The following is a 24,596-nucleotide window of genomic DNA, read 5'->3' as shown; positions in this document are numbered from 1 at the left end:
GATTCGAAAAGTTTAAGCCATACATTGTTTTGATTCGAGGAACTCTTTAAACGGAAGTATATGCATGCGTTTATTATTAAAAATGCCCGTGTTTTTTTTATACATCGTTTGAATCGTATTATCTTGATTCAGGTGGTTTCTACTCTTGAATACACAATAGAAAGCAAGCCAGGCAGTTTAAATGAAGACCATCGGCCATTAAAATCATATTTGCCATACAATTGTGTCAAGACAGTCGAACAAGAAAGTTGGTATGAAGATATAGATATCACAAGTCTGAAGAGAAGTAGATCTTTCTCAGCAAATGTTTGGACATGCCAAAATTTTGGCAATACTTCTTCAGCTGATGGAAAAAGCTATAAATTTGTAAGAGCAAGAACGCGAAGAGCAAGTCGAGTGCATTATGCTCAACTGAATCATTCAAACTACTCTATGGACAAACTCAATCTCTCATTTTTATCTTATTGCTCTTGCAATAAAATAATAATAATAAGTTTGTTTTTATTCGTTCGTGATGAAAATCTTAAACATTTCCTAGAATAATAACTAAGATAACAAAAATACAAAATCAAGATTTCCCAACAATCAAAATCGAGGTAGGATACTCTCTCAACAACAAATTTCATTTGAAGCATTTGATTAGGTCATTTTAGTATTACAATAAGTTCACTGCTGAAGAGAAGACAGTTTGAAATTTTCATTAAAATGTCATCGCAAATTTGGATACACTGAAAATATTATAACATCCAGAAAACCTTCACAAACTGAAGCTCCCGAACCGGTTTGAAAGCGAAGACAACATACCTCACAAATTCACTCGCACAAAATGAACCTACCATATCTCATGTATCCCAGAAAATTTTGCTCCCAGTATTGGCTATCTTATGAGCCTCTGGGGCAAAAATTAAAAGGAAGGGAACAAAACAAAAGACCTAGGTTTTTCATTTTTTTTTTTACTGTACAGTAAATTTGCGGAAGCCAGAAGATAATCTAGTCAGTTTCTGTCGAATGAGTATCACTTCTCCCAATACATTCTTCCCTCTCGTGGCTATTACGCTTACACCAACACAAGTACTGGGGGATTGGTCCATCTTCTGCAATAACCCAGGAATGCTCTGCTACAGCATTCAAAGTCATCCTCTGTTTTGGATCTGAAAAAATGTTTAAATTCTCATGATCACTAAGAATAGCAAAGCCACGTGAGATATAGATGGAGGAGCAATTGATAAACATTAGTTCTGGGTATAAAGGACCCAGAAATCAGAGAGGAATATTTCACTAACCTTTGCAAAGAAATCCTTCTAGTAAGTTTCTCAACTCTGGGTTCATGTCATTCGGCAGAATTAAAGGGTTATTAACAATCTGCAGAAAGAAAAAGAATGATGTTGTAGAATGTGGGAGAGATAGCAAAAAGAAAAGTGAGAGAGAATGTGTACATGCCTGAGTAAGTGCACAGGAGACATGGACATAAAGCAATTTGCATACCTTGTCATATGTATCCTGTAGCGTTTCACCGAGAAATGGATATTTTCCCAGTACCATACAGTACAAAGTAACTCCTACAGCCCATGTGTCAGCAGCTTTTCCATGATATGTTAAACCTGAGATGGATTTCATGCATGGTCAAAATAAACATTTACGATGTTCTCTAATATCTCTCTACTACTAGAGCATAGCTTCAGCTAACAGATGGAACACCGACCTAGACAGCACTCAGGTGCAGTAAAAACAGGAGTCCCAGGAGAACGGCGAAGCTCATCATCGTCATCCTATAGAAATAAAATGATTTTGTTGAAAACAATAAATACAAAACTTACTTCCACAAAGAACTAAACATGATTTGAAAGTTAAATGGAACTTCGAAAAGTGACAGAAAGACAATAAAAATAGGACAAAGAGAATAACAACTAATAAGGACAAAGTTCTGTTAAAAAACTTCATCTAAATCTTTTCAAAAGTACATCAGCCACACAAACTTTTAGTGCACTAAACTTATCAAAACAATTGCGTACATGCACATTACTCTTCTTCAATTGCTCGTGTCCAAAAAAAACTGCCTATAACAAAATTTTGTAGTTCATATCATATTATATGCAAAATAATAAACAGTAAAACAGCACAAGATAAAAAAGAGGCCCATCCAAAGAGAGAGATATAAATATATGGGTATGCATACACATGTATTATACAATAAAAACTGATTACACTTTATCACTCTCATTCAATTCATAATAGGACGAAATTTAAGGGTGAAGTATATCATTACCTCAAACACCTGGCTGACACTAAAATCTCCTATCTTCACCATACCCGTGCTACTAATCAACAAATTATCAGGTTTTATATCTCCATGCACAATATTCTGTTTTTTAACAGAAAAGACCCAAGTAAGCACAGTAAACTGGCAAGTTAACAATTAACAGATGATTTTATTGTCTACCACAGGAAACAAGATACTCCACATAAAAAGTAAAATTCATGGAAACATATGCAAACTTTCCAACCAGTAGTAAGGAGGATAAAGAAGCAAAAACCTAGGAAAGGAAATTCTACAACACACAGAAACTATGAAGATTTGTTGATCAATAACTTCCATCATCAAAACATCAAAATAAAGGATATCAAACATGCATGGACATGCCGCACATCAATATCATCGATGACACAACTAGCCAACTCTCTTCTTCAGGGATGTTGCTTTTAAACTGACAACCTTAAGCATTGTATTTGTGTTTACATGAACATGAGCAAACAAGAAAAAACAAAATAATCTTTTGTACGAATATTTGTACAAAAACCTAATCATATTTATCTAACCAAGTATTTAGTTAGTCGCATCACACATAAAACACACACCCCTGATAGAGGACTGAAAATTAAAATAATAATAATAATAATAACAAGGCAAGAAGTGACATCAAGCACAAAAGTTGGTTCTGAAATCATACATGAGCATGGAGGTACATAAGCCCAGATACTATATCTCGCACATACTTCCTAGCAGTATCTTCTCCAATGCCTCCGGGAGGACCAGAACCCTCGCAAACCCATTTTCCTTCCACATATTCAAGAACTGAACAAAAAGAAAGGCACTGGCAGTCGATAATAAGATTAACTCAATGACTCTTTTAAGCACATAATTTTGGAACAGAAAAAAAAAAAGGAAATACAAATACCCATGTAGAATTGATCCGTGCTTGGGTCATCAATCACCTCAATGAGATTAACTATATTGGGATGTTCCATCATTTTCATAATTAGAACCTGCAAGGGAAATGGATAAGACAAATATGGCCACTCATCAAAAAAAAAAAACATGTCAACAGAAGACAATTAAGGCAGCTCTCCCCACACAAACCTAAACTCCTTGACATTCGTTCACTATCCCTCTTTTCTACAAGGAAATTAACCAAATAGTGTTACAAATTCACTCTCCTTTTCCCCACCTCTTAGTGGATGGCAAAATAACAACACCAACATATTAAACCATCAGCTTAGTATTTTGCTCACTTACACGCTGAGTTTCCATTAAAAGAAAACAAAAGAGTTGGAGACTGAGTTGCTTCCAATTTATTTATATATATAACAAAAAGAAAATTAAAAACAAAAAGTACTGCAGGAGGGTAATGGCCTTTAAATATGAGAAAAAAAAGAACCAAATTAGACAAGGATAAAAGAGTAAAATAAGAACACAGTTGATGAGCTCTCACCAACGCTGTGACCACACACAAATGTAACAATAACTCCCATATTTCTCCCCACTCTGCACAGTTCTGTTCATTTTTGTTTGTCTTTGCTTTTTTCCATCTTAATACTCCCATGATGTGGAAGTGAAAATAGTACTAGTGGAATAATAAAGCAGCACATCTACTCCCGAATTCTACCCCAAGCATTCATTTTTTTTTGCTACTATAAAGAAAATAGAGTAAATTGCAAATTTCATTCTTAAAGATTGACTTGAAACCTTAATTTAGTCCTTACAGCTATCCTATGACAAAGTTAGAGACTCTTCTTAAAATTGTGGTCATTCCCATTCTGGCTAACCATCATCAAAGTGGGGGCAAATTATATTTTTCAACATGTAGAGAATGAATGGAGAGTGGAAGAAAGTGTTTGATTATGGAGAAACTAAAATACTAATTCATAAACTGCTGGAATATAAACCCAAGCAATGGATGTAATTTAATCAAAAGTTAACCACGAAAATCGCAATTTACTGAAGGAACTGTGCTGACATGTTTGAACTTAACAAGAAAATAAGGAAACAAATAGACTAATCTATTATAAACAGAAGGTATAAATATAATAACAGACTTCATATGGCTTTAAGGGAAATAAGAAAGCTTTGAATGCCCAAAAAGTGCAAAGTCTGATACAACATAAATATGAGCCCTTATATCAGGGAAAAAAAATTATCAAGCCAATACCTCGCGAAGAACATCAGTCATTGCAGTCTCTGATGGAGCAACTCGCAGCTTTAATAAATGAGACTTATGAAAGGCCTGTAGATTAAATATAAAAATAACTCATGATTGCAAGGTTAAACCTTATATTGGCATAAAATCGTAATAGATCCAGAAAACACAAAATATCATATAACCTATAAGAACAAAACAAATGATAAAATGTTTCTCTAATTTTAAATGCTTCAACTTTTCTACCCAAAAAAGAAATGCAGCTCCAAGTGGAGTCAGATTAGCCACATAAATACTGAATTGGAATTCCCTGAAAACATTTGTTCTCAGTTGTTACTGCCATTTTTACCCTCAAAGCAAATGCTTATGTATTGAAACAAGCTACTAACCTTAATAGCATACTGTTTTCCATCTACACTGTTTCGATATAGAACCTGCCACACAAGCAAACAAAATAGGTAATATTGATTCCTTTATGCAAATTATTTAACACAGTGTCTTTCAGAGATATTCTTACCACTTTTCCATAGCTACCAGAACCAATCTTGCATTCCCGCACATACTCATTAACCATCTTATTCCCATTTTCATCCTGAAAATGAAGTCAAGATTTCAAAACTTAAAAAGCATAAGAGACAAACACACAACAAAATAAGATTGCTGGTATAACTACCTAATAAGAAGCACACAAGATATCTCACTTGCTGACACACATCCACAAGACAATAATATTAAAAAACATGACGTTATTCAGTGACAATGGAGGGCATAATAATTCATTTCTACATTACCTCCGAACGAATAATCTTGTTTGTTTCCTTGACAGGAAATTGCCTGCAAATCAATCCATTTTTGAGTTTGAACCTCAAGATCTCTTCAGAACGCTTGGCATGGCTTAAAGACTCAACCTCATCTCCATGAGCAGTGCTGGTAATCTCACCAATATATGAACAATCATCCTCTTCTATTTCTTCATCTAACAAATTCTCCTGGGACATTTGAAAGCTCGTCCTGCAATCGGACCTTGGCAACCGTTTGGGTTTTGCAGTGAAGCCAAAGCAACCGCAACAGCCCATTGATCTAGCAAATGAAAAGCCCTTACTAAACATTATAACACTGAAAACCTAGAAAGTAGTAAATTATAGCTCTTAGCACGATGAACAACAATTCTTCAACCTGCAAATCAAGCATAAGCATAGGTAAATAGACCACCTATCATGAAATTGCCGATATTAAGATTAAAAGTAACTCAAATACACACAAAAACATATAAACTTGAGCTCCATTAGGTGTAATGCACATTCAATCCTAATTGATTCATTTAAAAGCTAGAATCATGCAATTTTTCTACTAAAAAAGTTTTGATTTTTCCATTAAAATCGCATTTGATAAAAAATAATGCTATTAAAATATAAGTTGTTGGGTATAATTCAAAATAGTAACATCGCGAGGCAATAAAGGAACAATCAAATGGAACCTAAAATATAATAAAATTCAAATTACCTGATTTGAAAAAGGAAGGAAGGAGGGATAAATAAAAGAGGGCTTGAAGCCCTAATCAGATATGTTATTGCAAAGGATGCCATTCAGCCAAATGAAAGAAGCAAGTTTCAACATTAAATCCACCGCTATTTCCAACCAACATCGCTAAACCTCCACTAAATTTTTACTTTGACCTTTTTCTCCTCAAATACATAAAGGTAAACAGTAAGACGACGGCGAAAAAGAAAAAGGCCTCCTTAAAATCAAAATTTAAAGACGTAACGTAAAATTTGATGAAAATTTTAGCGAATTGAAAACCCTATTTCAGGGAATTTGAACTGTGAAATTCCACCACAATTTCGTATTTAGTTTTCTTTTTTCATCAAATACAAATACGAATCAGAGAAATCAGAAATTTAAATTCCCTTTAGATTTTTTTTTTTTTTTTGACTTTTGGGTGAAGAAGGAGGACAGGGGAAGTGTTGGCACAAAAATACAGGGGAAAACAATTTTTTTTTTGGATGCCAACTAGAAAAGCATGTGTTCCTGTTAAAATTGCGAGTGTTTTTGGGAAGTTTCCGTTTTTTTTTTTTGGGGGGGGGGGGGGTGGGCCGCTGATAAATCGAACCCTGACCTGTACAGTATTTCCAAACAACCTTTGTAGCAAAATAATTTTATTTTTATTTATTTATTTTTTAAAGATAAACCTTTGCATGGTAACGTAATATTAGAGTTAACTTTCGAAAGTTGTAAATTTAAAAGAAATTATGTGTAAAAAATTCTTTTCAATCAAACAAGATTAAGAGTAGAAGTTTAAGTATAGATTAAAAATAAATAAATTTTTTTTAATATTTTAAACAAAAAATTTTAATAATTTTATTTTTCCACTTTTCCATTGTGTTCCGAATTTGTTTTTGAGAATTTTTATTTGCACTTTAAGAAATACTCTTTACACCATATTTTTTATTATAAAAATATATTTAAATAAGATTATTTAATTAATTTTTAACGAATTATCTTTCAATTCTTTGTCCACTTATTTTTATTTCTTTTTTAGTCTTTAAATTTATAATTTCAAAAACCTTTAAAAACGTTTTGATTTATATTTCTAAAAGTTTTACTTACACTTTTTAAAAACTTTCAGATTTATTTTTTTATAATTTTTAAAATTTATATTTTTCCATACCTTTATAAGCTTTCGAAAATATAAATTCAAAAGCTTTTAAAAATTTAAAAAATTTAAATTTAAATAAAACTTACGATTCCACACATAATCTGAAAATGAAAAGGGTAAAGTGGAGAAATGACGTGGAGGGTATTTGCTAAATAGTAAAAATGTAAGAAATTGAATGTGAAAAGCAAATTTGGAGGTGCATTTAAAAGTTACCTAAAGTTTTTTATGTAACGGTGGGCAGTGGGGGGCTGCTGTGGAATACGACAAAACAGCAATAGCCTCCGATTTTTTGTACTTTCCATTATCCTTCGATTGGTTCACATTTCGGCTGCTGAAAAAAAAAAAAAAACCGTAGGGAAAGAAGAGAGAGTTCCGTTGCTCGACGTCTCTCTGTCTCTCGTCGAGTGAAATAACTAAGCATGGCCGTCGTCGGAGTATTAGCTTTACAGGGGTCTTTCAACGAACACATAGCAGGCAATAATCTCTAAACTCTGATATTCAGAATGTTTATTGATGAGTTTTTTTTTTTTTGCTGAAAATATTAGTACTAATTTTTTCTTTTTTTGACAGCGTTAAGGAGGCTAGGAGTGAAAGGAGTGGAGATAAGGAAGCCAGAACAGCTTCAAAGTATCAGCTCTCTTATCATTCCTGGTGGAGAAAGCACCACCATGGCTAAGCTTGCGGAGTTTCACAATCTTGTATTCTCTTTCTCTCATCATTTTATATTTTTTTGGCCTAGGCCAGAAGCTATCATTTATGGGCTTACAATTGCTATCATCTAAGTATAAGAGATTGGATTCTGATTCATTTTGATAAAATGGGTTCTTTTTGTTTTTCCTGAATTCTGGTTTTAAAAAGCATAGAATACCCAAGAAGCCGTTTGCTTGTTGTGGTTGCTGGCTCTTTGCTAGTATTTAAAAGCAAAAACAAAATTTAAGATTTAAGAACATTTTGGTTAAAAAATGAGTAAATAATTAGAATGAAGTAATAATTTAAACAAAGATTTCCATAATTAGGAAATTCATGGAATTTATCATCATGAAAGTTCAAATTTTAAATTTTTATTGTTTGCTTTTGTATCCAAAGTCCAAACACACTTTTTTTTTACTTCCAAAAGCACATAAGAAAGTAGTAAAAGTAACAAAGAAGCAGAGACTAAACAGTCATTGCTTGCAGTTTGAGTATCATTAAATTTATGCTTTTATTTTCACTTTTCGATTCAACCAAGCCATTTTTTACAGTACTTAGCACTAAGTAGTTAGAAGATAATATGTTCGGATAGGTAACTATTGGAATGATAACTGTTTTGGCCATTAGAAGGTAAATGTGGCATAAGATAGGGGAAATTTTGGTGGTTTTGGTCATGTGCATTCTGAATTTTGAGATATTTTGGTACCCAAGAGTGACTTTGTTTGATTTAGGTAAAAGTGTTGAAAGAATATATAGCGAAAGACTCAGCATACAAGAGAAATAATTACTAAAACTGACATTGATTGAGTTGTTCATAGTGATTAAATGAGTTCTTTGCAAAGAGTGAACGACCAACCAACCAATTTATTTCTTGTGTCATTTCTGAAGATAAAACATTCAGAGTCTCCAATCTCGTCTTGATCTTGATTATCTGTTTAAATGTACTCACAAGATCTAAAAATTTTATTATGCACGAGTTAGTTCTTGCAGTTTTGAAAGACCTCAATTGATTTCCTGTGTGTCTCTTTTGCATTTATTTGGTTAATATTTTTCATTTCTGGTCAGTTTCCATCTCTGCGTGAGTTTGTGCAAATGGGGAAGCCAGTTTGGGGGACTTGTGCAGGTCTTATATTTTTGGCAAACAAAGCTGTTGGTAGGTTTCTGTTCTTTTGTTTCTCCTCCCCTCCTTTTGGATTCTGATACTAAATTTGCAAAGTATACCTTTTGCACCAAGCAATCTTCAGAAATGAGATCATTCAAAAGGTTCTGAATTTCAAATTAGTGATGCAACTTTTTCAGGACAGAAAGAAGGAGGACAGGAATTAGTTGGGGGCCTGGATTGCACTGTCCATAGAAACTACTTTGGCAGTCAGGTAATTACATATGCGTTCTATTTTACTACATGTCCAATGATGCTTGTAAAGTGTATAGAGTTTTGTATTGCACTGGTTAGTTGAACTTGCCTCTCTCCTAAAGTTGTATAGTGATTAGTGAATAATGGAAATTTAAATGTCAAAAAGACATGCATTTAGTAGATGGAAATCCAGAGAAGTGCACAATTTCCATGTTTGCTAATCCGCATTTGAAGATACAAATATGTTATTTGTAGAAAGGCACTCACAGAACATGGGTCCAAAACCTCAAATAATAGTGGGATTGTTTAAAGGATTGTAGGTAATGATGATGCTATAATTGTGTGTGGATCTATTAGAGATGTCTATGTCAAATGGGTAGGGGAAGACCTGAGGAGTCTTAAAACATGGATGAAAACTATCCAAAAAGACCTTGCTTTTACCAACTTCAATAGGATATGGTAGTTGAACTCCATATTGTGACTGAAGGCTCTGCTTGTTGGAGGAGTTGTTATTGCTTGAAGATACCATCTTTTTTCACTGTCCTATCTGTGCTGGTAAATTTGCTTAAATAGGTTTGTCAACTACGACGAGTATTGAAATATAGACCTTTAACAAAACAGTGGCAGCAATTTTGCAGAACATGTTATAATCAGAATTCTGTCTTGTAAATAAATTGATAACACTTTTGTTTTCTTGTATCTTGAAAGTAGAATCCTCTTTTAGTTACTGAAATGTGATATCACTTTTACAGTTATGAATATGAGTTCAATAACCTCCTATCTTTGTTGTTCAATTTGATTTTGGTTTAAACTCTGATTGTACTGAATTTTTTGTTATTTAACAAATCAATATATTTAGATCCAAAGCTTTGAGGCTGAGCTTTTAGTACCTGAACTTGCATCCAAAGAAGGTGGCCCTGATACATTTCGCGGTGTTTTCATCCGTGCTCCTGCAATCCTCGAAGTGGGGCCAGAAGTTGAAGTGCTGGCTGATTATCCTATTCCATCAAAACAAGTGCTATACTCGAGTTCAGCTGTTGAAATCCAAGAGGTATATTCACTCTTTCTGTTCATTACAATAAGTGAAAATAAACAATGAAATTTATTGGCATTGCATCAATTGTAGGAGGCTGGATTTAATAATTGTGCTTTCCAAAACTTTTATGTATGATTGGTCGCAGATCTATTTTGTTTATTTATTTCTATAGTTAAAATGTTAGCCACATAGGTTGAAGTTTAATGCTATTTCATCTTTATTATAGATCCAGCAAGTATTTTAATTTTGTAAAATGTGGTATAGACAATTAAGACTTGGGAATTTCTTTATTTTGAACTTCCTGTCTTGCTTTAGAAAGCTTAAAAAGAACTACTATCAATTTGAATTGAAAATTGGGCTGCAGATTGTAGCAATGGACAATTTTGTGGCCTTGCCTATGGTAGATTCAACGTGCTCTAGAACAAGATTATACCATCTTTTATTGTCTCTTTACCTTTCAGCTGTATTACTTCTTATTATCTAAATTTTTGGGTGTTTCAGGAGTATGCTGTGCCTGAAAAGAAAGTGATAGTTGCTGTAAAGCAAGGAAACTTGCTAGGGACTGCTTTCCACCCTGAGTTGACTGCAGACACTAGATGGTATAAAATGTTAACCGTCCATTGAAATTATCATTTTTCTTATGATCTTATCTGAGGTTCTAAATGGATTTTGTTTTTTTGGTTGCTAAGCCGAGGTTCTAAATTGGTTGCTGTGCAGGCATAGTTACTTTTTAAAGATGGCAAGCGAAGCTGGAGAGGAAACATCAAATGCAATTGTTGCAGTCAGCAGAGTGAGTCCAAGTTCTGACCAACGAACAAGATATGATCTACCTATATTTCAATAATCAATTTCGGCAATGATATTATGTGTCTTTTCAGTTTTGTTTTCTTTCGATTACTTCCTGTTCTGTTTTCTCCTCATTGCTTAATAATGTCTCCGCGATTGTGAATGTTTAATATCTTTCAAAAGGTTGGTCTCTATTTGATTTAGGTGAAATTTAGTTTCGAGACAGATAAAAATGTTTGGTCCTATATGGTAAATATAATTTATACTTTTCATCTGTTTCTTGAACTAATATGTAGCTTTATTTAGGCTCTGATTAATCGATGCTCTTGCTATTTGCTCAAGTGACACACCCTCTTTGCACCTTTTACTATCATTATAAGAAGTCATAGGGAAAATACATTACTTTCCCTAAAACACTATATCAGCGAGATTGTTTACTGTAGTGATAAAATTAAAATCAGTAAGTGGGAATATGTGTATGAACGCAAACACATTGGTAGTGGTGAGATTGAGTATCAAAGTTGACCGTCTGATCAACAGCAATCCATTGACATAATTGAAAATTTTCTTTTATTTCAATTTTACACTAATAAGACATTCGACCATCCCTAGGATTCAATGAACCATTGAATCCTTTATCATGACTGAAGGAACTGTACAGTTGAAAATTCTCAACCTATCCAAATACATCCCACAATACTGTTAAGGGAAAAAAATGCACCCTAAAGCTTCTTGCTGATGTTTCAAAGCCCACATTTTCAACCCTTTATTGTTGGTCCTGTTTTTGATAACCATGGCAAACTCAGCACAAGATTTTTGACAATGAAAAAGACTGGGATTGCCTACACCTGATCCATAACCAGTAACAACCCTAAATCTCATGTTCTCTCCATCACCGAAGAGTCTGTTAGGTCGCCAAACCATGTTAGATGTTGCTCTATTGAGTCACAGTCCCATCAGTTCGTCATCATTTTGTTTTGTCGAACCAAACTTATGTTTGTAAACTTCACAGGTGACAGACCCCATCACATTTGTATGATCTAATAAGGAGTAAAGTAATAAGAGGTAACCAGCGACAATTATAAAATTATTATGAAGCAATGATAAATATAATCTTACCAAATAAAAAATATATAAAAGACATATGCTACTGATTTTCTCGTCTTCTTCCTCTTCTTGCACAACAAAAACGGGTATTAAAAAATTCTCAGTTTTCTTTTTTAATAAATGCATGAAGATTTTGATTAAAACACGTTTTTTTTTTTTATCTTCCCTACGAAAATTAAAAATTAATCACCCTTTAAGCAATAAAGAATTAAAATGATCTAGATGGGAATCATGTAACCGTTGGAACCGAATGGCTTGTGAATCATGAGTCTTTAAAATCATGCAAATTATCTTCCACAGGCGCATCACGCTTAGAACGCTTCATTATTACCATATAAAGGTATAAATGAATTGCATATTTCTGCTAGAGACATGCGTCGTCCTGTTAAAATTCTATTGTTTATTTTCGCGATAATTTTTTTATTTAGATTTCAATAATTTGATGCAAGTAAAAACAAGCGATGAATAAAAGTTTAAAACTAATCCTTAATTAAAAAGTTTGGCAAAAAAATCCTTAATTGAAATTAAAAAAGAATTACAGTAAAAGTGGTAAGCGGAAAAGTGTCCCGGAATATTTTGTGTCGTGGGTTGAGATTTAAATTTTAAATTCGTGCGGTTTTAAGACCTGAACATCCATTTATTCGGTGTTTCATATCAACCTTCCTATCACGGTTCATATTTTTATGATGTATTATCCGTTCTGATTCCTTTGTCTCAGGATTTTGTCTTACAAAAGACACTTCATAAGTCAAAGATGATGTAAACCCTTTTATACCCTAGTAACTCTCCTATTATGTTCGATGTGGGATTCATGACTCTTCCTTAGGTCCATGACATTCTCTTCTACTCAACCTCGTGACGCTTTTGTCATGGAAGCTGACCATCCTACCTACCTTCCTTGAGGCGTTTGGCGTAGATCGAACAGTTTAGGGCTGGCTTTGATACCACTTGTCACAGATCAAGACTTAAGCTCCAAATCCGCATGGCTCCAAGACCCGGGCATCCACTCATTCGGAGTCCTATATCAGTCTTTCTGTTACGGTTCATCATCTTGTGAGGTATTGTTCGCTCTGATCTATCTGATCTCACGATTTTGTCCTACAAAAGGCGCCTCATAAAGCAGAAATAGTGTGAACTCTTTTATACCTCAGTGATCCTTTTATTATGTTCGATGTAAGATTCAAGATTCTTCCTTAGATTCGTGATAAGTGTACTCGGTGTCTTGTATTGTATTAATATTTTGCTTCCATCTTTCAAAAAGCTGTTGTCTTTAAATGCTGGTTATCCCTTTCTTTTAAGATGCTTTCCTTAAAATGTTGGGAATTTCACATGTTATAGAAAAGGTTTTTCCGTTTTATTGTTCTTTTAATTTCCCCTTGAGTAATTCAGTTTCTGATAATAAACATTTGAAAATATGAAATACTCTATAATGGACAATAATTAATTTCAACAAATAAATGATGAAATTAGCATAGAAATTAAAATCAATAATTTTTTTTTTTGAAAAGAATAATAAAAATATTTATAGTGTATAATCTTTGTAAATTCATTTTATTGATTTTAAATATGGATCCCTCCCCCAAGAAAAATGATAAGGGCCTTGGAAAATGCTTTTTGGCAGTCATGATTTATTAAGAAAATTAAACAAAAGAGGAAACACATTTCAAACTCATATTTTATAGCTGATCATTAATTGAACATTTGCTAAATTTTTGAGGTAAAGCTACTTTACAATGAACTGAAGAAAAGTGATACAGCTATTTGGTCAAAACCCAAAACCTGAATCAATGCATATAATTTATTCCTCTTAAAAAGCTTATCCTTTTGCGATTTGTCACATGAAGGAAGCAAGGAATCACAAAATGTTTAGTCCAAAGTCCAAACCCCAAGGCCTATTTCCTGCTGACATACCCCTTATAAGGGTTCATTTTGTACAACAATTTTCTCATCTCTCCTCCACTGATCAGTACCACCACTCCAAAATCCAAAGGAGGAGAAACAAACATATTTACTGTGTTTTAAAGATTCAATCGCTTACAAATAGATAAAGATGAAGTCGTATATTCTGGTGGTTCTATTTCTTATATTACGATGCACAGAAGCTGCCATGGTGCATGGTGATGGTCATAATGGTAAGGAGGGGAATGGAAACAACAACAAGAAGGACGATGGAAACCATGGCATTGGCAATGGCAATGACGAGGGAAAGAATAAGGGCGATAACAACGGAAATAATGACAGTGGTGATAAGAAGAAGAAACACGATGGTGAATTGGATTATGACAACTTGTCACCATCAGCGAGTGGGCAAGAACGACCATACTGCAAGGGGTACGGGGCTTGTTACCACAAGACCCTTATTTGTCCAACTGAATGCTCAAAGAGGAAGCCCAAGCAAAATAAGAAGCAGAAGGGATGCCATATTAACTGCGGCAGCAAGTGCGAAGCTACTTGCAAGTGTAAGCATTTACTTAATTAAACCAATAACCATGCATCTATTTCTTCTCTTCTTAATTATATATATTTTATTAATATTGGGACTCATCGCTTACTGTCATTATACTGATTTTGGAGCTGCAACTGTGAGACATGGAAGAGTCCATTTGACTTGAACTGATTTTAAAAATAATGTTATTTTATTTTATATTGTCAGGGAGGAAACCAAATTGCGATGGCTCTGGCTCACTCTGCTATGACCCTCGTTTTGTTGGTGGCGATGGGATTATGTTCTACTTCCATGGAGCAAAGGATGGAAACTTTGCCATTGTCTCAGATGATAACTTGCAGATCAATGCTCATTTCATTGGCATTAGACCAAAGGGGAGGACTCGTGACTTCACATGGGTGCAAGCCTTGGGTCTCATGTTTGATACTCACACTTTTGTCATTGCAGCAAACAGATTTTCTCATGGCGATGACAATGCTGATGCTCTCAGTGTAAGGTGGGATGGCGGGACGGTTAACATACGAAGGAAAGGCTGAATGGAGGACTAGCAGTGAAGAAAGGGAAGTGATAGTAGAAAGAATAGATGACAAAAACTGTTGGTAGTTTACAACGTGGTGTATCTCTCACGTTGAGTAAAAAAATCACTTATAAATAGTTTAAAAGAAATTATTTATATTATTTAAGTAATTGAGTTAAGTGTTGGAATGAGCCTAAATCATTTGGATTTATTAAGAGTTTTCCTAGTGGGTTGGATAATTTTAAAAATAAAAAATGAACACTTAAGCATGTTTGACAAATAAATTTAATTTTTAAATTATTATTATTATTTTTTTATTTATTTCGAAATATTATTGCTTCTGAATAAATATGCTTGAATAATAAAAGACATGATTATTTAAATAAAATTTATTTAAATAATAAAATATAATTATACAAAATGTCATGATTTTTTTAATTGATTTGATTAATGTTTATTTATTATAAATAAATCTTTCTATCTGATCAATTTCATTGCTTTTGATTTAAAAAATTTTAAAACTTTGTTGTATCTTATAAACATAATTATTTTTAAGACACTATTATTCACGCTTCAAAATCATATTTCTTTCTTTCTTACTATTTCTGTTTTTCTTAAATCTACTAACAAAAACAGTGTTAGAGTCACAGTATTGAACTGGTGGACATAGACATAAGGGTAAGACCAATTGGCAAAGAAGAAAACCGGATTCACAACTATCAGTTACCGGATGATGATGCCTTTGCTCACTTGGAAACCCAGTTCAAATTCACCAACCTGAGTGATCTTGTTGGAGTCCTGGGAAAAACTTACCAGCCGGATTATGTTAACCCTGTCAAGAGAGGGGTGCCTATGCCAATGGTGGGTGGTGAAGACAAGTACCAAACCCCATCCCTCTTTTCACCTCTCTGTAAGGCTTGCAGGTTTCAGAGGCCATCAGGATCAGTTGCTACCAAGCTGATAATAATCAAGAGAACAAATGTATATGTCAATCTTCTTGTTTTGCGTGCCTGTTTTTGGTTATTTAAACAAATAAGGGCCATATGAAAATTGCCCATTTCTTAATACTGAAATATTCTTGCGGGGAAAGTGCTTTGAACTCTTTCTTTTGATCATCTTCGTATTTTTATTCAAGAAAAAAAAAAGTAAGAACAATGAAAGTTTCTGGCTGTACCCGGCCTTTAAGCCCTTAAAGATTTCTTAGTTCTGAAATCCTCATATTCAAAGCAACTTAACATCTAATTTAAACAGGCAATGTTTAAAGTAGTTAATTATCAGAAAAAAAATATTGTCCCTTAAACGCCAATTCCTACCTTTGACCATACCGACAGAGGTTCGGTCGGCAATCTAATTAAACGCAATATATTGCAGAAATCAGAACACCAAGAAATCGTAACATCAAAAGATTAAACCATACATATATGCAGGAGAAAATACAAGAGTGAAGATGCTACAACTTTATCAGTTCTTAGCATTTAGTCTGTTTTTGGTATTTAAGCTACTGTTTCTGTATCTTATTAGTGGATCAGAATGGTCTTGAAGATTGACATGAAATGCCCCACTTGGTATGACATTCTCTTACAACAACCCACATTTTCAACAGGTGCAGCATGAACCTATTGTTTGATGCACAATTTCCCTTTGACTTTGAGTGTATGAATTTCTCTTTGATTTAATGCAACTTGTATAGTAATTAAAAGCTTTTCTCAAATCTCAAGTGAAGATTATTTAAGTTTATTCATAACATTAGAAGGTTGTAGCCGTGTGGAGTTTGGGGGTGTGCAGAAACCAGAAATCTAGAGTTGTTTGACCTTAAAGAGTCATTTCCAAGGGAGGCTTTAATCACATGACAAAGCGAGATAAGAATTCAATCTAAGCGAGTAGCGGAGTTTATACTTTGATTACAATGTCAGAACTGTGTTTCCTTCCCTTCATTCTATGGCTTGAGAGGATCCTTACAAATATATGGTCCACCCGCATTATTTCTGTATTTTTGTATGACCAGCTGAACTGGTTTATTTAAATGCTGCTCACTTAACATATACTAGCAATTAATACTACTCATATATGTCTATTTAAAGTTATCAGCTGGCATTAATGGTCCATTTGGTCAACAATAATGGAAATACTTTCTTAACTGTTAATCTTATTTTGTAAATTTGAGTTGCATACTACTGTCTCCTACATCATAACGCATGCATGCGCGTGCATGCACGTGCATACACACATATATATATTTATATATTACTGATACTTTGGTGATAAATTGATAATCATAATCTCTTGATTCATCTTAATTCTTTTGTGTGTACCTAAAGAAAAGTGAATAGTATTCTTTTTGGAGGTATCTTTTAATGAACAATTTTAAAAATGGAAGAAGCCAACAAGGAGGGTGGGTGAGGTTGGTCTGTTCGAGGCAGACCATAGTATTGCATTAAAGGCATAAACCTAGGAGTCACCACTGTTTCAATAATACCGATTACTTTCTTTCATTACTCATTTAAAACAGAAGAAAGCAAGTTTTTCATTTTTATTTCAGACCAAGAAATTTCACCATATGCTAGAAGTTTCTCAAAATGAGAACCAACTTCTCTTAGTTTTCACGAGAATAATTTCAAACATTTTGAGGTAATAAACTGTTTATTACACCAAAATATTTACACTGAAATAAGGGTCTAGTCATAACATGGTACTCATGGCGCAATGGGAGTCCCTCCCACCATGCATCCAAATGAAACTTAAGTCTAATTCTTCAATTTGCAGTCCCATATGCATCTTTGCAATTATGACTTCATCAAAATATTATTATCATTCAGAAGCAGCTTCAAAATCTCCAATCTCAAGCAAGGCCTATGCCTAAGTTCCTTAACCATAATAATATTGCTAATTGTAGTCCTCCCAATTTCATATGGTCAAACGGATATATCCAGAAGACTCATATAACAATTATAAAAGAGCTGTTTCTCAACTACTTGTTTATTGTAAGAAGAAATTTCACATTGTTTTAGCCGAATTTCTAGCCAAATTCCCTTCTGATAAACACAAACGCTTGCATTTAAACATATAGACATGGATAGAAGATACTCGTTCCTTTTGCTGGCCCTTGCTCTAGCATTCATTTCCCTGGAAGCTGGCTATGCTCAAGGTCAGGGCAAAGGAAACAACAAGAAGGCACCCTATGATGCTGCTTCAACGCATTATGAGGTATTGAAACCAAGCAACAAAGGAGAGGAAAGAGTTCTGTGCCAAGCAAGAGGAGCTTGTCATGGGAAGATACTCAAATGTCCGGCTCAATGCCCTGAGAGGAAGCCCGAGAAGAACAAGAAGAATAAAGGATGCTTCATTGATTGCAGTAGCAAGTATGAAGTAACATGCAAATGTAAGTCTCTTACTTCTATGTTCTGCTTCTATCCTGTTCAAAGGAATTGTTTCGCAGCAATGTCTTTTTACGAAATTATATATATGCTGATAAATTTAAGACGTTTTGACAGGGAGAAAACCAAACTGTAATGGTGTGGCTCTCTCTGTTATGATCCAAGGTTTGTTGGTGGTGACGGAGTTATGTTCTACTTCCATGGAGCCAAGGGAGGAAATTTTGCCATTGTATCAGGTGATAACCTCCACATCAATGCACACTTCATTGGAACGCGGCCTGAATGAAGGACTCGCGACTACACATGGGTGCAAGCCTTGGCTGTCATGTTTGACACTCACACTCTCGTCCTCGCAGCAAAGAGAGTCTCTCAATGGGATGACGGCTTTGATGCTCTCACTGTAAGATGGGACGGCGAGGCAGTTAACATCCCCACTGATGCAGAGGCTGAATGGAGGACTTATTCTGAAGAAAGAGAAGTGGTAGTAGAAAGAACAGATGATACCAACAGTGTTAAAGTGACAGTTGCAGGGCTGGTGGAATTGAATGTAAAGATTAGAGCTATTGGAGAACAAGAAAACAAGGTTCACAACTACCAATTGCCAGCTGACGATGCTTTTGCCCATTTGGAGACATAGTTCAAATTCACCAATGTAACCCACCTCGTGGAAGGAGTGTTAGGCAAAACTTATAGGCCAGACTACGTTAGCCGTGTGAAAAGAGGTGTTCCAACGCCGATGATGGGTGGGGAGGACAAATACCAAACAGCATCCCTCTATTCCCCTCTATGCAAAGCTTGCAGGTTTAAAGGACAAGCCGGTTTTGCTTCCATCTAAGAATTATATACCGATTAAAATAAACAACGTACATTTTAGGATTGAAATTAATACTAATAAGGGCTAGACTTTGCCCATGACCCCATTATTTCAAACAGATATATACAACTTTTTATTGTTTTCAACGATCTAAAATTAGTTCTTTTTATATACATATGCATGGATCAACAGCCTTTTGCCATGTCATACCTTCCAGCCCCTTATCTGGAGAGTTGGCATGGATCAAATGTCTGTCTGACTAGGACAAGTGATGTGCTTAGTCAAATAAATGACGTACATGTGGCATTATAGGACAAGTGGCTAAATGACATTTCTAAAAACTGCTTGAAATATTCTTCTTGTGAGCCTTCTAAACTCAGCCTTGTGATGGGTCACTTAGTTATTGGATTACATACCTTAAAAAATTAGAATGTTAATCCCTACTGTTGTAAACATGTATCGGCTAATGGCTATGGCAATTTCTTTTAAAATTAGGCAGAATGGGTGTTCTCGGCTCTATTATGGGCTATTTTCTTGGTTTTCGTGGCTGGGCTTGTTGTGCCGCTCTTGTTTCTTTTCTGGTCTTTCCTTGGGCTATTAGCTTGTGTGGTCAGTTGCTGGGCTCTCCTCTCCCACTTCCCAGCTCTTGTTTCTTAGCTCAGCTCTACTGCTCCGTCAATTGCTCCCACTCCATTCGCCGTCAATTCTGCTTCTTACGCTCCAGCAAACCGACCCCTTCCTCCGACCACCGAAGCGGTGTCAGGCGGATGACCTCCGCTCATCAACTTGGTTCTCATCTCAGTTTTTCTCTATTTCGTAGCTGCCTCTCCTCTTAGCTCCCTTCACACTTCTCATGTGGGTTAGTTTATCAAATTTTTTTCACTTCCACTCCCTTTTTCTTGTTCTCAGATTCTCAAGTTATTTGCTTTAATTATTAAACTGAATATCAAGATGGAAGCAGTTTTTTATGAATTCTATGGGAGTTAGTTTCTTTCCATAATCAGCGCTACTTCTCCTCCTCTTCAACCTCATTATCTTCGCTTCCATCGATCTCCCCTCTTCAATTCCTAAAACCCAACTCCTAAACAACCAGATCCTCCTCCTGAAACCTCAACACCTTTATGGAATCTAAAAGGGACCAATATTTGCATGCCAGTGTTTTTGTCGGCCAAGTGCCAACCAACATCTATGGTTTATTGTACTAATCTGTCGAAGCAACACATATGGGCTTGTATTCGACGAAGAAGCAAGTTCAAACTGAGCCTAGCTTGCTTGGCTAGGGGCCTCAACTCCTATCTAATATCCAAAGAAAAGCGAAAACAGTTTTAAAAGAGATATTTCAGCAATTAAGAATTCAGTAATTGATATATGTATTTGATTGCAAATGCAATAATAATAACAAAATTAAATATGATAGTCACAGCCTCATTAAAAATAATTTATTATCTTAAATGAAATTGTTTTATTTTTTTAATTTTACATCAAATGACAATCGATTGCCTAATGATCCACCATTGGACCCTTCCTCTTCCAGTTGGTGAGGTGATGCAGTGGGGAACCCCCATTTGCATCGGTGGATGCTATCCAAATGCATTAGAGAGTAATTGAGAGTCAAAGCCTCTGATTCAATACGATACAATCCAAATGAAGCTTAAATCAAAATCTTAAATTATGCAACGTTCATTTAGGGACAAAAGAGCGTTGTTGCCTACGATTAGATAGCCTAAAAATTAATGAATCTCCTTATATGGTATGTGCATAAAATTAAAAAAAAAGGATTAAAAAAATGAGAGGAAAGAGAGGGTAAAAGAAGGAAAAGGCAGCATAATTCATAGCTGGATCGTCATCGTCCTCAATCGATCTGAAGATGGAAATAAAGGGTCCACAAGGAGCCCGCAGCGTTGACATTAGCAATTAGGCAATGGATAACATTCATGGGAAAGGACCCGATGGCCCCAACTGACGAACCACCAGCCATTTTCCATTAAATTTATCCATTGAACCTAGTTTCTAGAGGTACGCAATGGCAATCAAAACCAAAGTATTTGGCCCAAAATATCCATACAAGTAAATGCAAAGCAATCATTGACCTCTTTATTTGTCCACTCATCCACTCCAATTCCCCCTATGTTTTTCCTGCTTTTCCAAGCAATCTAGTAGCTCTAGCAGTGTCATCAATTTCTCTCTCCCTCTCTGTCTCCATTCATTTCCTCCCACCTTTCCAATGAAATAAAAACATTGCTTTTACCCTCTCTCTCTCTCTGTCTCTCCATTCATTTCCTCCAACCTTCTCAATAAAATAAATGTTGAGTTGCTAAAGTTAATAACTATGTTTTTGCTAACTAACCTTCAACCTTTTACCTAATTTCACTCTAAATTGGATAATTTTAAGCAAGATATACAAAAATCATTTGAAAAATGTTTGCAAAAGTAATATGTTTTCTTAAAAAATAAAAGATACCATTTAAAATTTTAATAAAAGTTATAAATGAATATAACATAAATTGTACTATAATAATTTTATATTTTCTACCAAATAAATAGTATACACAATTACCTTACCTACTTCATTCTCTCCTCTCCTCAATAAAAGCCCCTCTTCATTTCTCTTCCTTCTAACACATCCAAACATTTTGTGGAAGGACGACCACTTCTCCTCACAATCCCCACCCTGATCTTACCTTCCTTTTTGCATTGTTTTGTTGCAAAAGCAACAATTTTCCAAACGTCACAAAAGGAGCTACAACGATGATGATAGTGAAGCAACATTTGATCTTGAGTCTCTCATTTCTCCTTCTCTTTTTTCTCCATTGCTCAAAAACCTTAGCTCAAGCTCCGGCTCAGGCTCCGGCTCAGGCTCAGGCTCCGGCTCAGGCTCAGGCTCAGGCTCCTGCTCCGGCACCGCCCGGTCCCACTAATGTCACCAAAATCCTTGAAAAAGCCGGTCAATTCACCGTCTTCATTCGCCTTATGAAAGCAACCCAAGTCGCCAACCAGCTCCTTGGCGAGCTCAACAATTCAAACAATGGTTTGACCATTTTTGCACCAACAGATAATGCTTTCTCAAGCCTCAAATCCGGTGTCTTGAATTCACTCAACGATGAACAACAGGTGGAGCTGGTGCTATTTCACGTAGTCCCAACATACCTCTCATCAACCCAATTCCAAACTGTTAGTAACCCTTTGAAAACAAAAGCTGGAGATAGTGGTGATGGTAGGTTTCCTCTGAATGTCACAGCTTCAGGAAACATAGTCAACATAACAACAGGGCTGACAAACACCAGTGTTTCTGGCACTATTTACACTGATGGTCAGCTTGCTGTTTATAAAGTCGATCAGGTTCTTAAGCCTTTGGCAGTATTTGATCCTAGGCCTCCAGCTCCAGCACCTGCACCGGCAAAGTCAAAGAAGAAGAACGCTGCAGCTGTTGCTGATACCCCAGCTGATAACTCCAAAGCTGTGAGCCTCACCATGCAAAATGTAGTTTTGTTTGGAGGTGGTGCTATAGTTGTTGCACTTTCTTTTTTACCATAAAATAAACAAAGGGGAAAACAAAGTAATTTTTTAATCGAGTGGTCTTTGATTTTCGATGGGTTGGATTTAATGGTGATGATCAAGGAGGTGAGTGCATTTTTTTTTTCTTTTTGTCAATAATTACCAGTTAAATTCCTGTTCTATCCTATTTGTATCATGCCAGTCTATGATGAGAGTCACCTGCTATCAAGATTGAGTTTTGAGGGTTTTCTTATTATTATTTTTTTTTTCTTTTAAACTTTTCATTGTAATGATCTCTCTTTCTTAATTTCTCCCATGTAATTGTGAATTTTGTGGCACTTTTTTCTTTTTGAAGCTTTTCATTATTGGAATTGTATGTCATTGATTTCCTTTGAAGTCAACAATTCTCCCTTGCATCGCATCATTTCCCGGTAGAGACGAAGCCCAGCAAGAAGATATTATGAAAATCGAACACTGTAGCATACAAAATGAAAAATAAACCATTAGGCATTCTAGGAAGGAAGTACGTAGAAAAGCTTTTCGAAATTGATATGCCAAAATTTTAAATCCATTGAATTTATTTCATATTTTTATTTTAGAAAAGAAAAAGAAAATGGACGTTTTCTAGAATAAAAATGAAAATGGACATTGAACTTGAATTATATGCAACGATCAATAAATTTGGTATAAGTATCAATTATAAATATTGTTTCATTGCATAAAAAATAATCAGAGGATCTTTACTGATTCATCATAATTATATATTGAGTTAATTACATTTTTTTAAACTTATAAATTAATATTTAAAGAAATAAAATATATAATTTACACCATAAACTTTCTAATAATGTATTATTTTAATCTAAATTATAATATTATTAGCTTAATTAATTTATATGATATCTAACCAATATAATTTTGTTATATGCATATTATTTGTCAAATAAAAATGTTAAATATTTTATAAAAACATTTATGTGCATGTCACATAATAAAAAATAATTGATCGGTCCTAAATTTTTTTATGGTTCTAGTAAAAAATATATATTTGTTAATGCATATTAAAAAAAATGTTAATAATATATATTGTGAATACATAATTTGACAATATTTGTCAAACATTGTATATATAAGCTCATATGATTAACAAGATTATTTAGTTAAATGGTACATAATTTAAAAATTCAGATACAAATTGTATATTTTATTTTTTAAAATATCAATTTGTATATTATTTTAAAATTAAAATACAAAAAATGTAATTAATTTTTATATATTTTAGTTACAATAACTCACAACCCGCAAATAAAAACAATTAGTGACTGGCCCGCTTTTGCATGATAAATTTTTTTAACATCAATAAATTATAAAAATATAAAATTAAAGAGTATAACTTAATTATCATCTATATATACTTGACATAAAAAAGCACTTCATATTTACAAAAAAAAAAAAAAAATTGTAATTTATATGTAAAAATAAATTAATGATGGAATATTAAATTCTTTTTCATAGAATGAAACTTAATTTATTTAAATTATGTTTGATAAAAATAATAAATCATAAAATAAAAAATAACTCGTAAGACATAAGTCATAATATCATTTAATTTAATTTTTTTTCTATCACTTAACCATCATAATATTTTTTTAGTAAATAATTAAAATTAAAAATGTTCTAATTTTTCTAGATTCAGCATTTGGATTGCATAGAAGAAGAGGGTTGCATACCTTGTCATTTTATAGTCTAAGATTTTTGTATGTCCATTGTGATTGCTTGTTCTTTGTCCTTTTTTTTTTTTTTTTTACAAAGAAAATTAAAGCTTAAAGATAATTGAATAACCAAAAAAAAATTTGCACGCATTAAAATTTAAACTCATATTTATTAAGTCCTCTTGACGATAACT

At 34.1% G+C, this 24,596-nt stretch overlaps 2 protein-coding genes and 3 pseudogenes across 6 annotated transcripts; 4 read left to right on the top strand and 1 right to left on the bottom strand.

Moving 5' to 3' along the window:
• Nucleotides 1-673: 673 nt before the first annotated feature.
• On the bottom strand, nt 674-6,404 carry LOC111303877 (serine/threonine-protein kinase GRIK1-like). Of its 4 annotated transcripts, none has more exons than XM_089742736.1 (12): nt 5,919-6,404; nt 5,207-5,591; nt 4,933-5,007; nt 4,805-4,849; nt 4,428-4,502; nt 3,177-3,264; nt 2,949-3,073; nt 2,267-2,362; nt 1,703-1,769; nt 1,441-1,601; nt 1,284-1,362; nt 674-1,151 (listed from the first exon to the last, which is right to left on the bottom strand). In XM_089742736.1, exons 2-12 carry the CDS (start codon nt 5,522-5,524, stop codon nt 991-993), a joined length of 1,290 nt encoding a protein of 429 aa, XP_089598862.1. In that variant the 5' UTR covers nt 5,525-5,591; nt 5,919-6,404; the 3' UTR covers nt 674-990. The 4 variants fall into 4 exon arrangements, with proteins under 4 accessions (XP_089598862.1, XP_022756102.2, XP_089598861.1 ...); XM_022900367.2 differs by having other exon boundaries at nt 1,486-1,601; XM_089742735.1 differs by having other exon boundaries at nt 5,207-5,495.
• An 870-nt stretch (nt 6,405-7,274) lies between these two features.
• LOC111303876 (putative pyridoxal 5'-phosphate synthase subunit PDX2) lies at nt 7,275-11,222 on the top strand. Its single transcript, XM_022900365.2, has 7 exons — nt 7,275-7,545; nt 7,642-7,769; nt 8,827-8,914; nt 9,061-9,134; nt 9,975-10,166; nt 10,653-10,750; nt 10,869-11,222. Exons 1-7 carry the CDS (start codon nt 7,491-7,493, stop codon nt 10,993-10,995), a joined length of 762 nt encoding a protein of 253 aa, XP_022756100.2. The 5' UTR covers nt 7,275-7,490; the 3' UTR covers nt 10,996-11,222.
• A 2,361-nt stretch (nt 11,223-13,583) lies between these two features.
• Nucleotides 13,584-16,086, top strand: LOC111302705 (uncharacterized; annotated as a pseudogene). Its single transcript, XR_016326857.1, has 3 exons — nt 13,584-14,503; nt 14,698-15,092; nt 15,658-16,086. The product of XR_016326857.1 is annotated as an uncharacterized LOC111302705 (transcript).
• Nucleotides 16,087-18,019: 1,933 nt separating this feature from the next.
• On the top strand, nt 18,020-19,216 carry LOC111302703 (uncharacterized; annotated as a pseudogene).
• A 2,575-nt stretch (nt 19,217-21,791) lies between these two features.
• On the top strand, nt 21,792-23,038 carry LOC111304405 (fasciclin-like arabinogalactan protein 12 pseudogene; annotated as a pseudogene).
• The last annotated feature ends 1,558 nt before the right edge of the window (nt 23,039-24,596 follow it).

Source organism: Durio zibethinus, chromosome 13 (genome assembly GCF_047325235.1).
Source record: "Durio zibethinus cultivar Kanyao isolate XHJ-2024 chromosome 13, ASM4732523v1, whole genome shotgun sequence".
Classification (NCBI taxonomy): Eukaryota; Viridiplantae; Streptophyta; class Magnoliopsida; order Malvales; family Malvaceae; genus Durio; species Durio zibethinus.
This window is presented reverse-complemented; position numbering and strand designations above follow the sequence as displayed.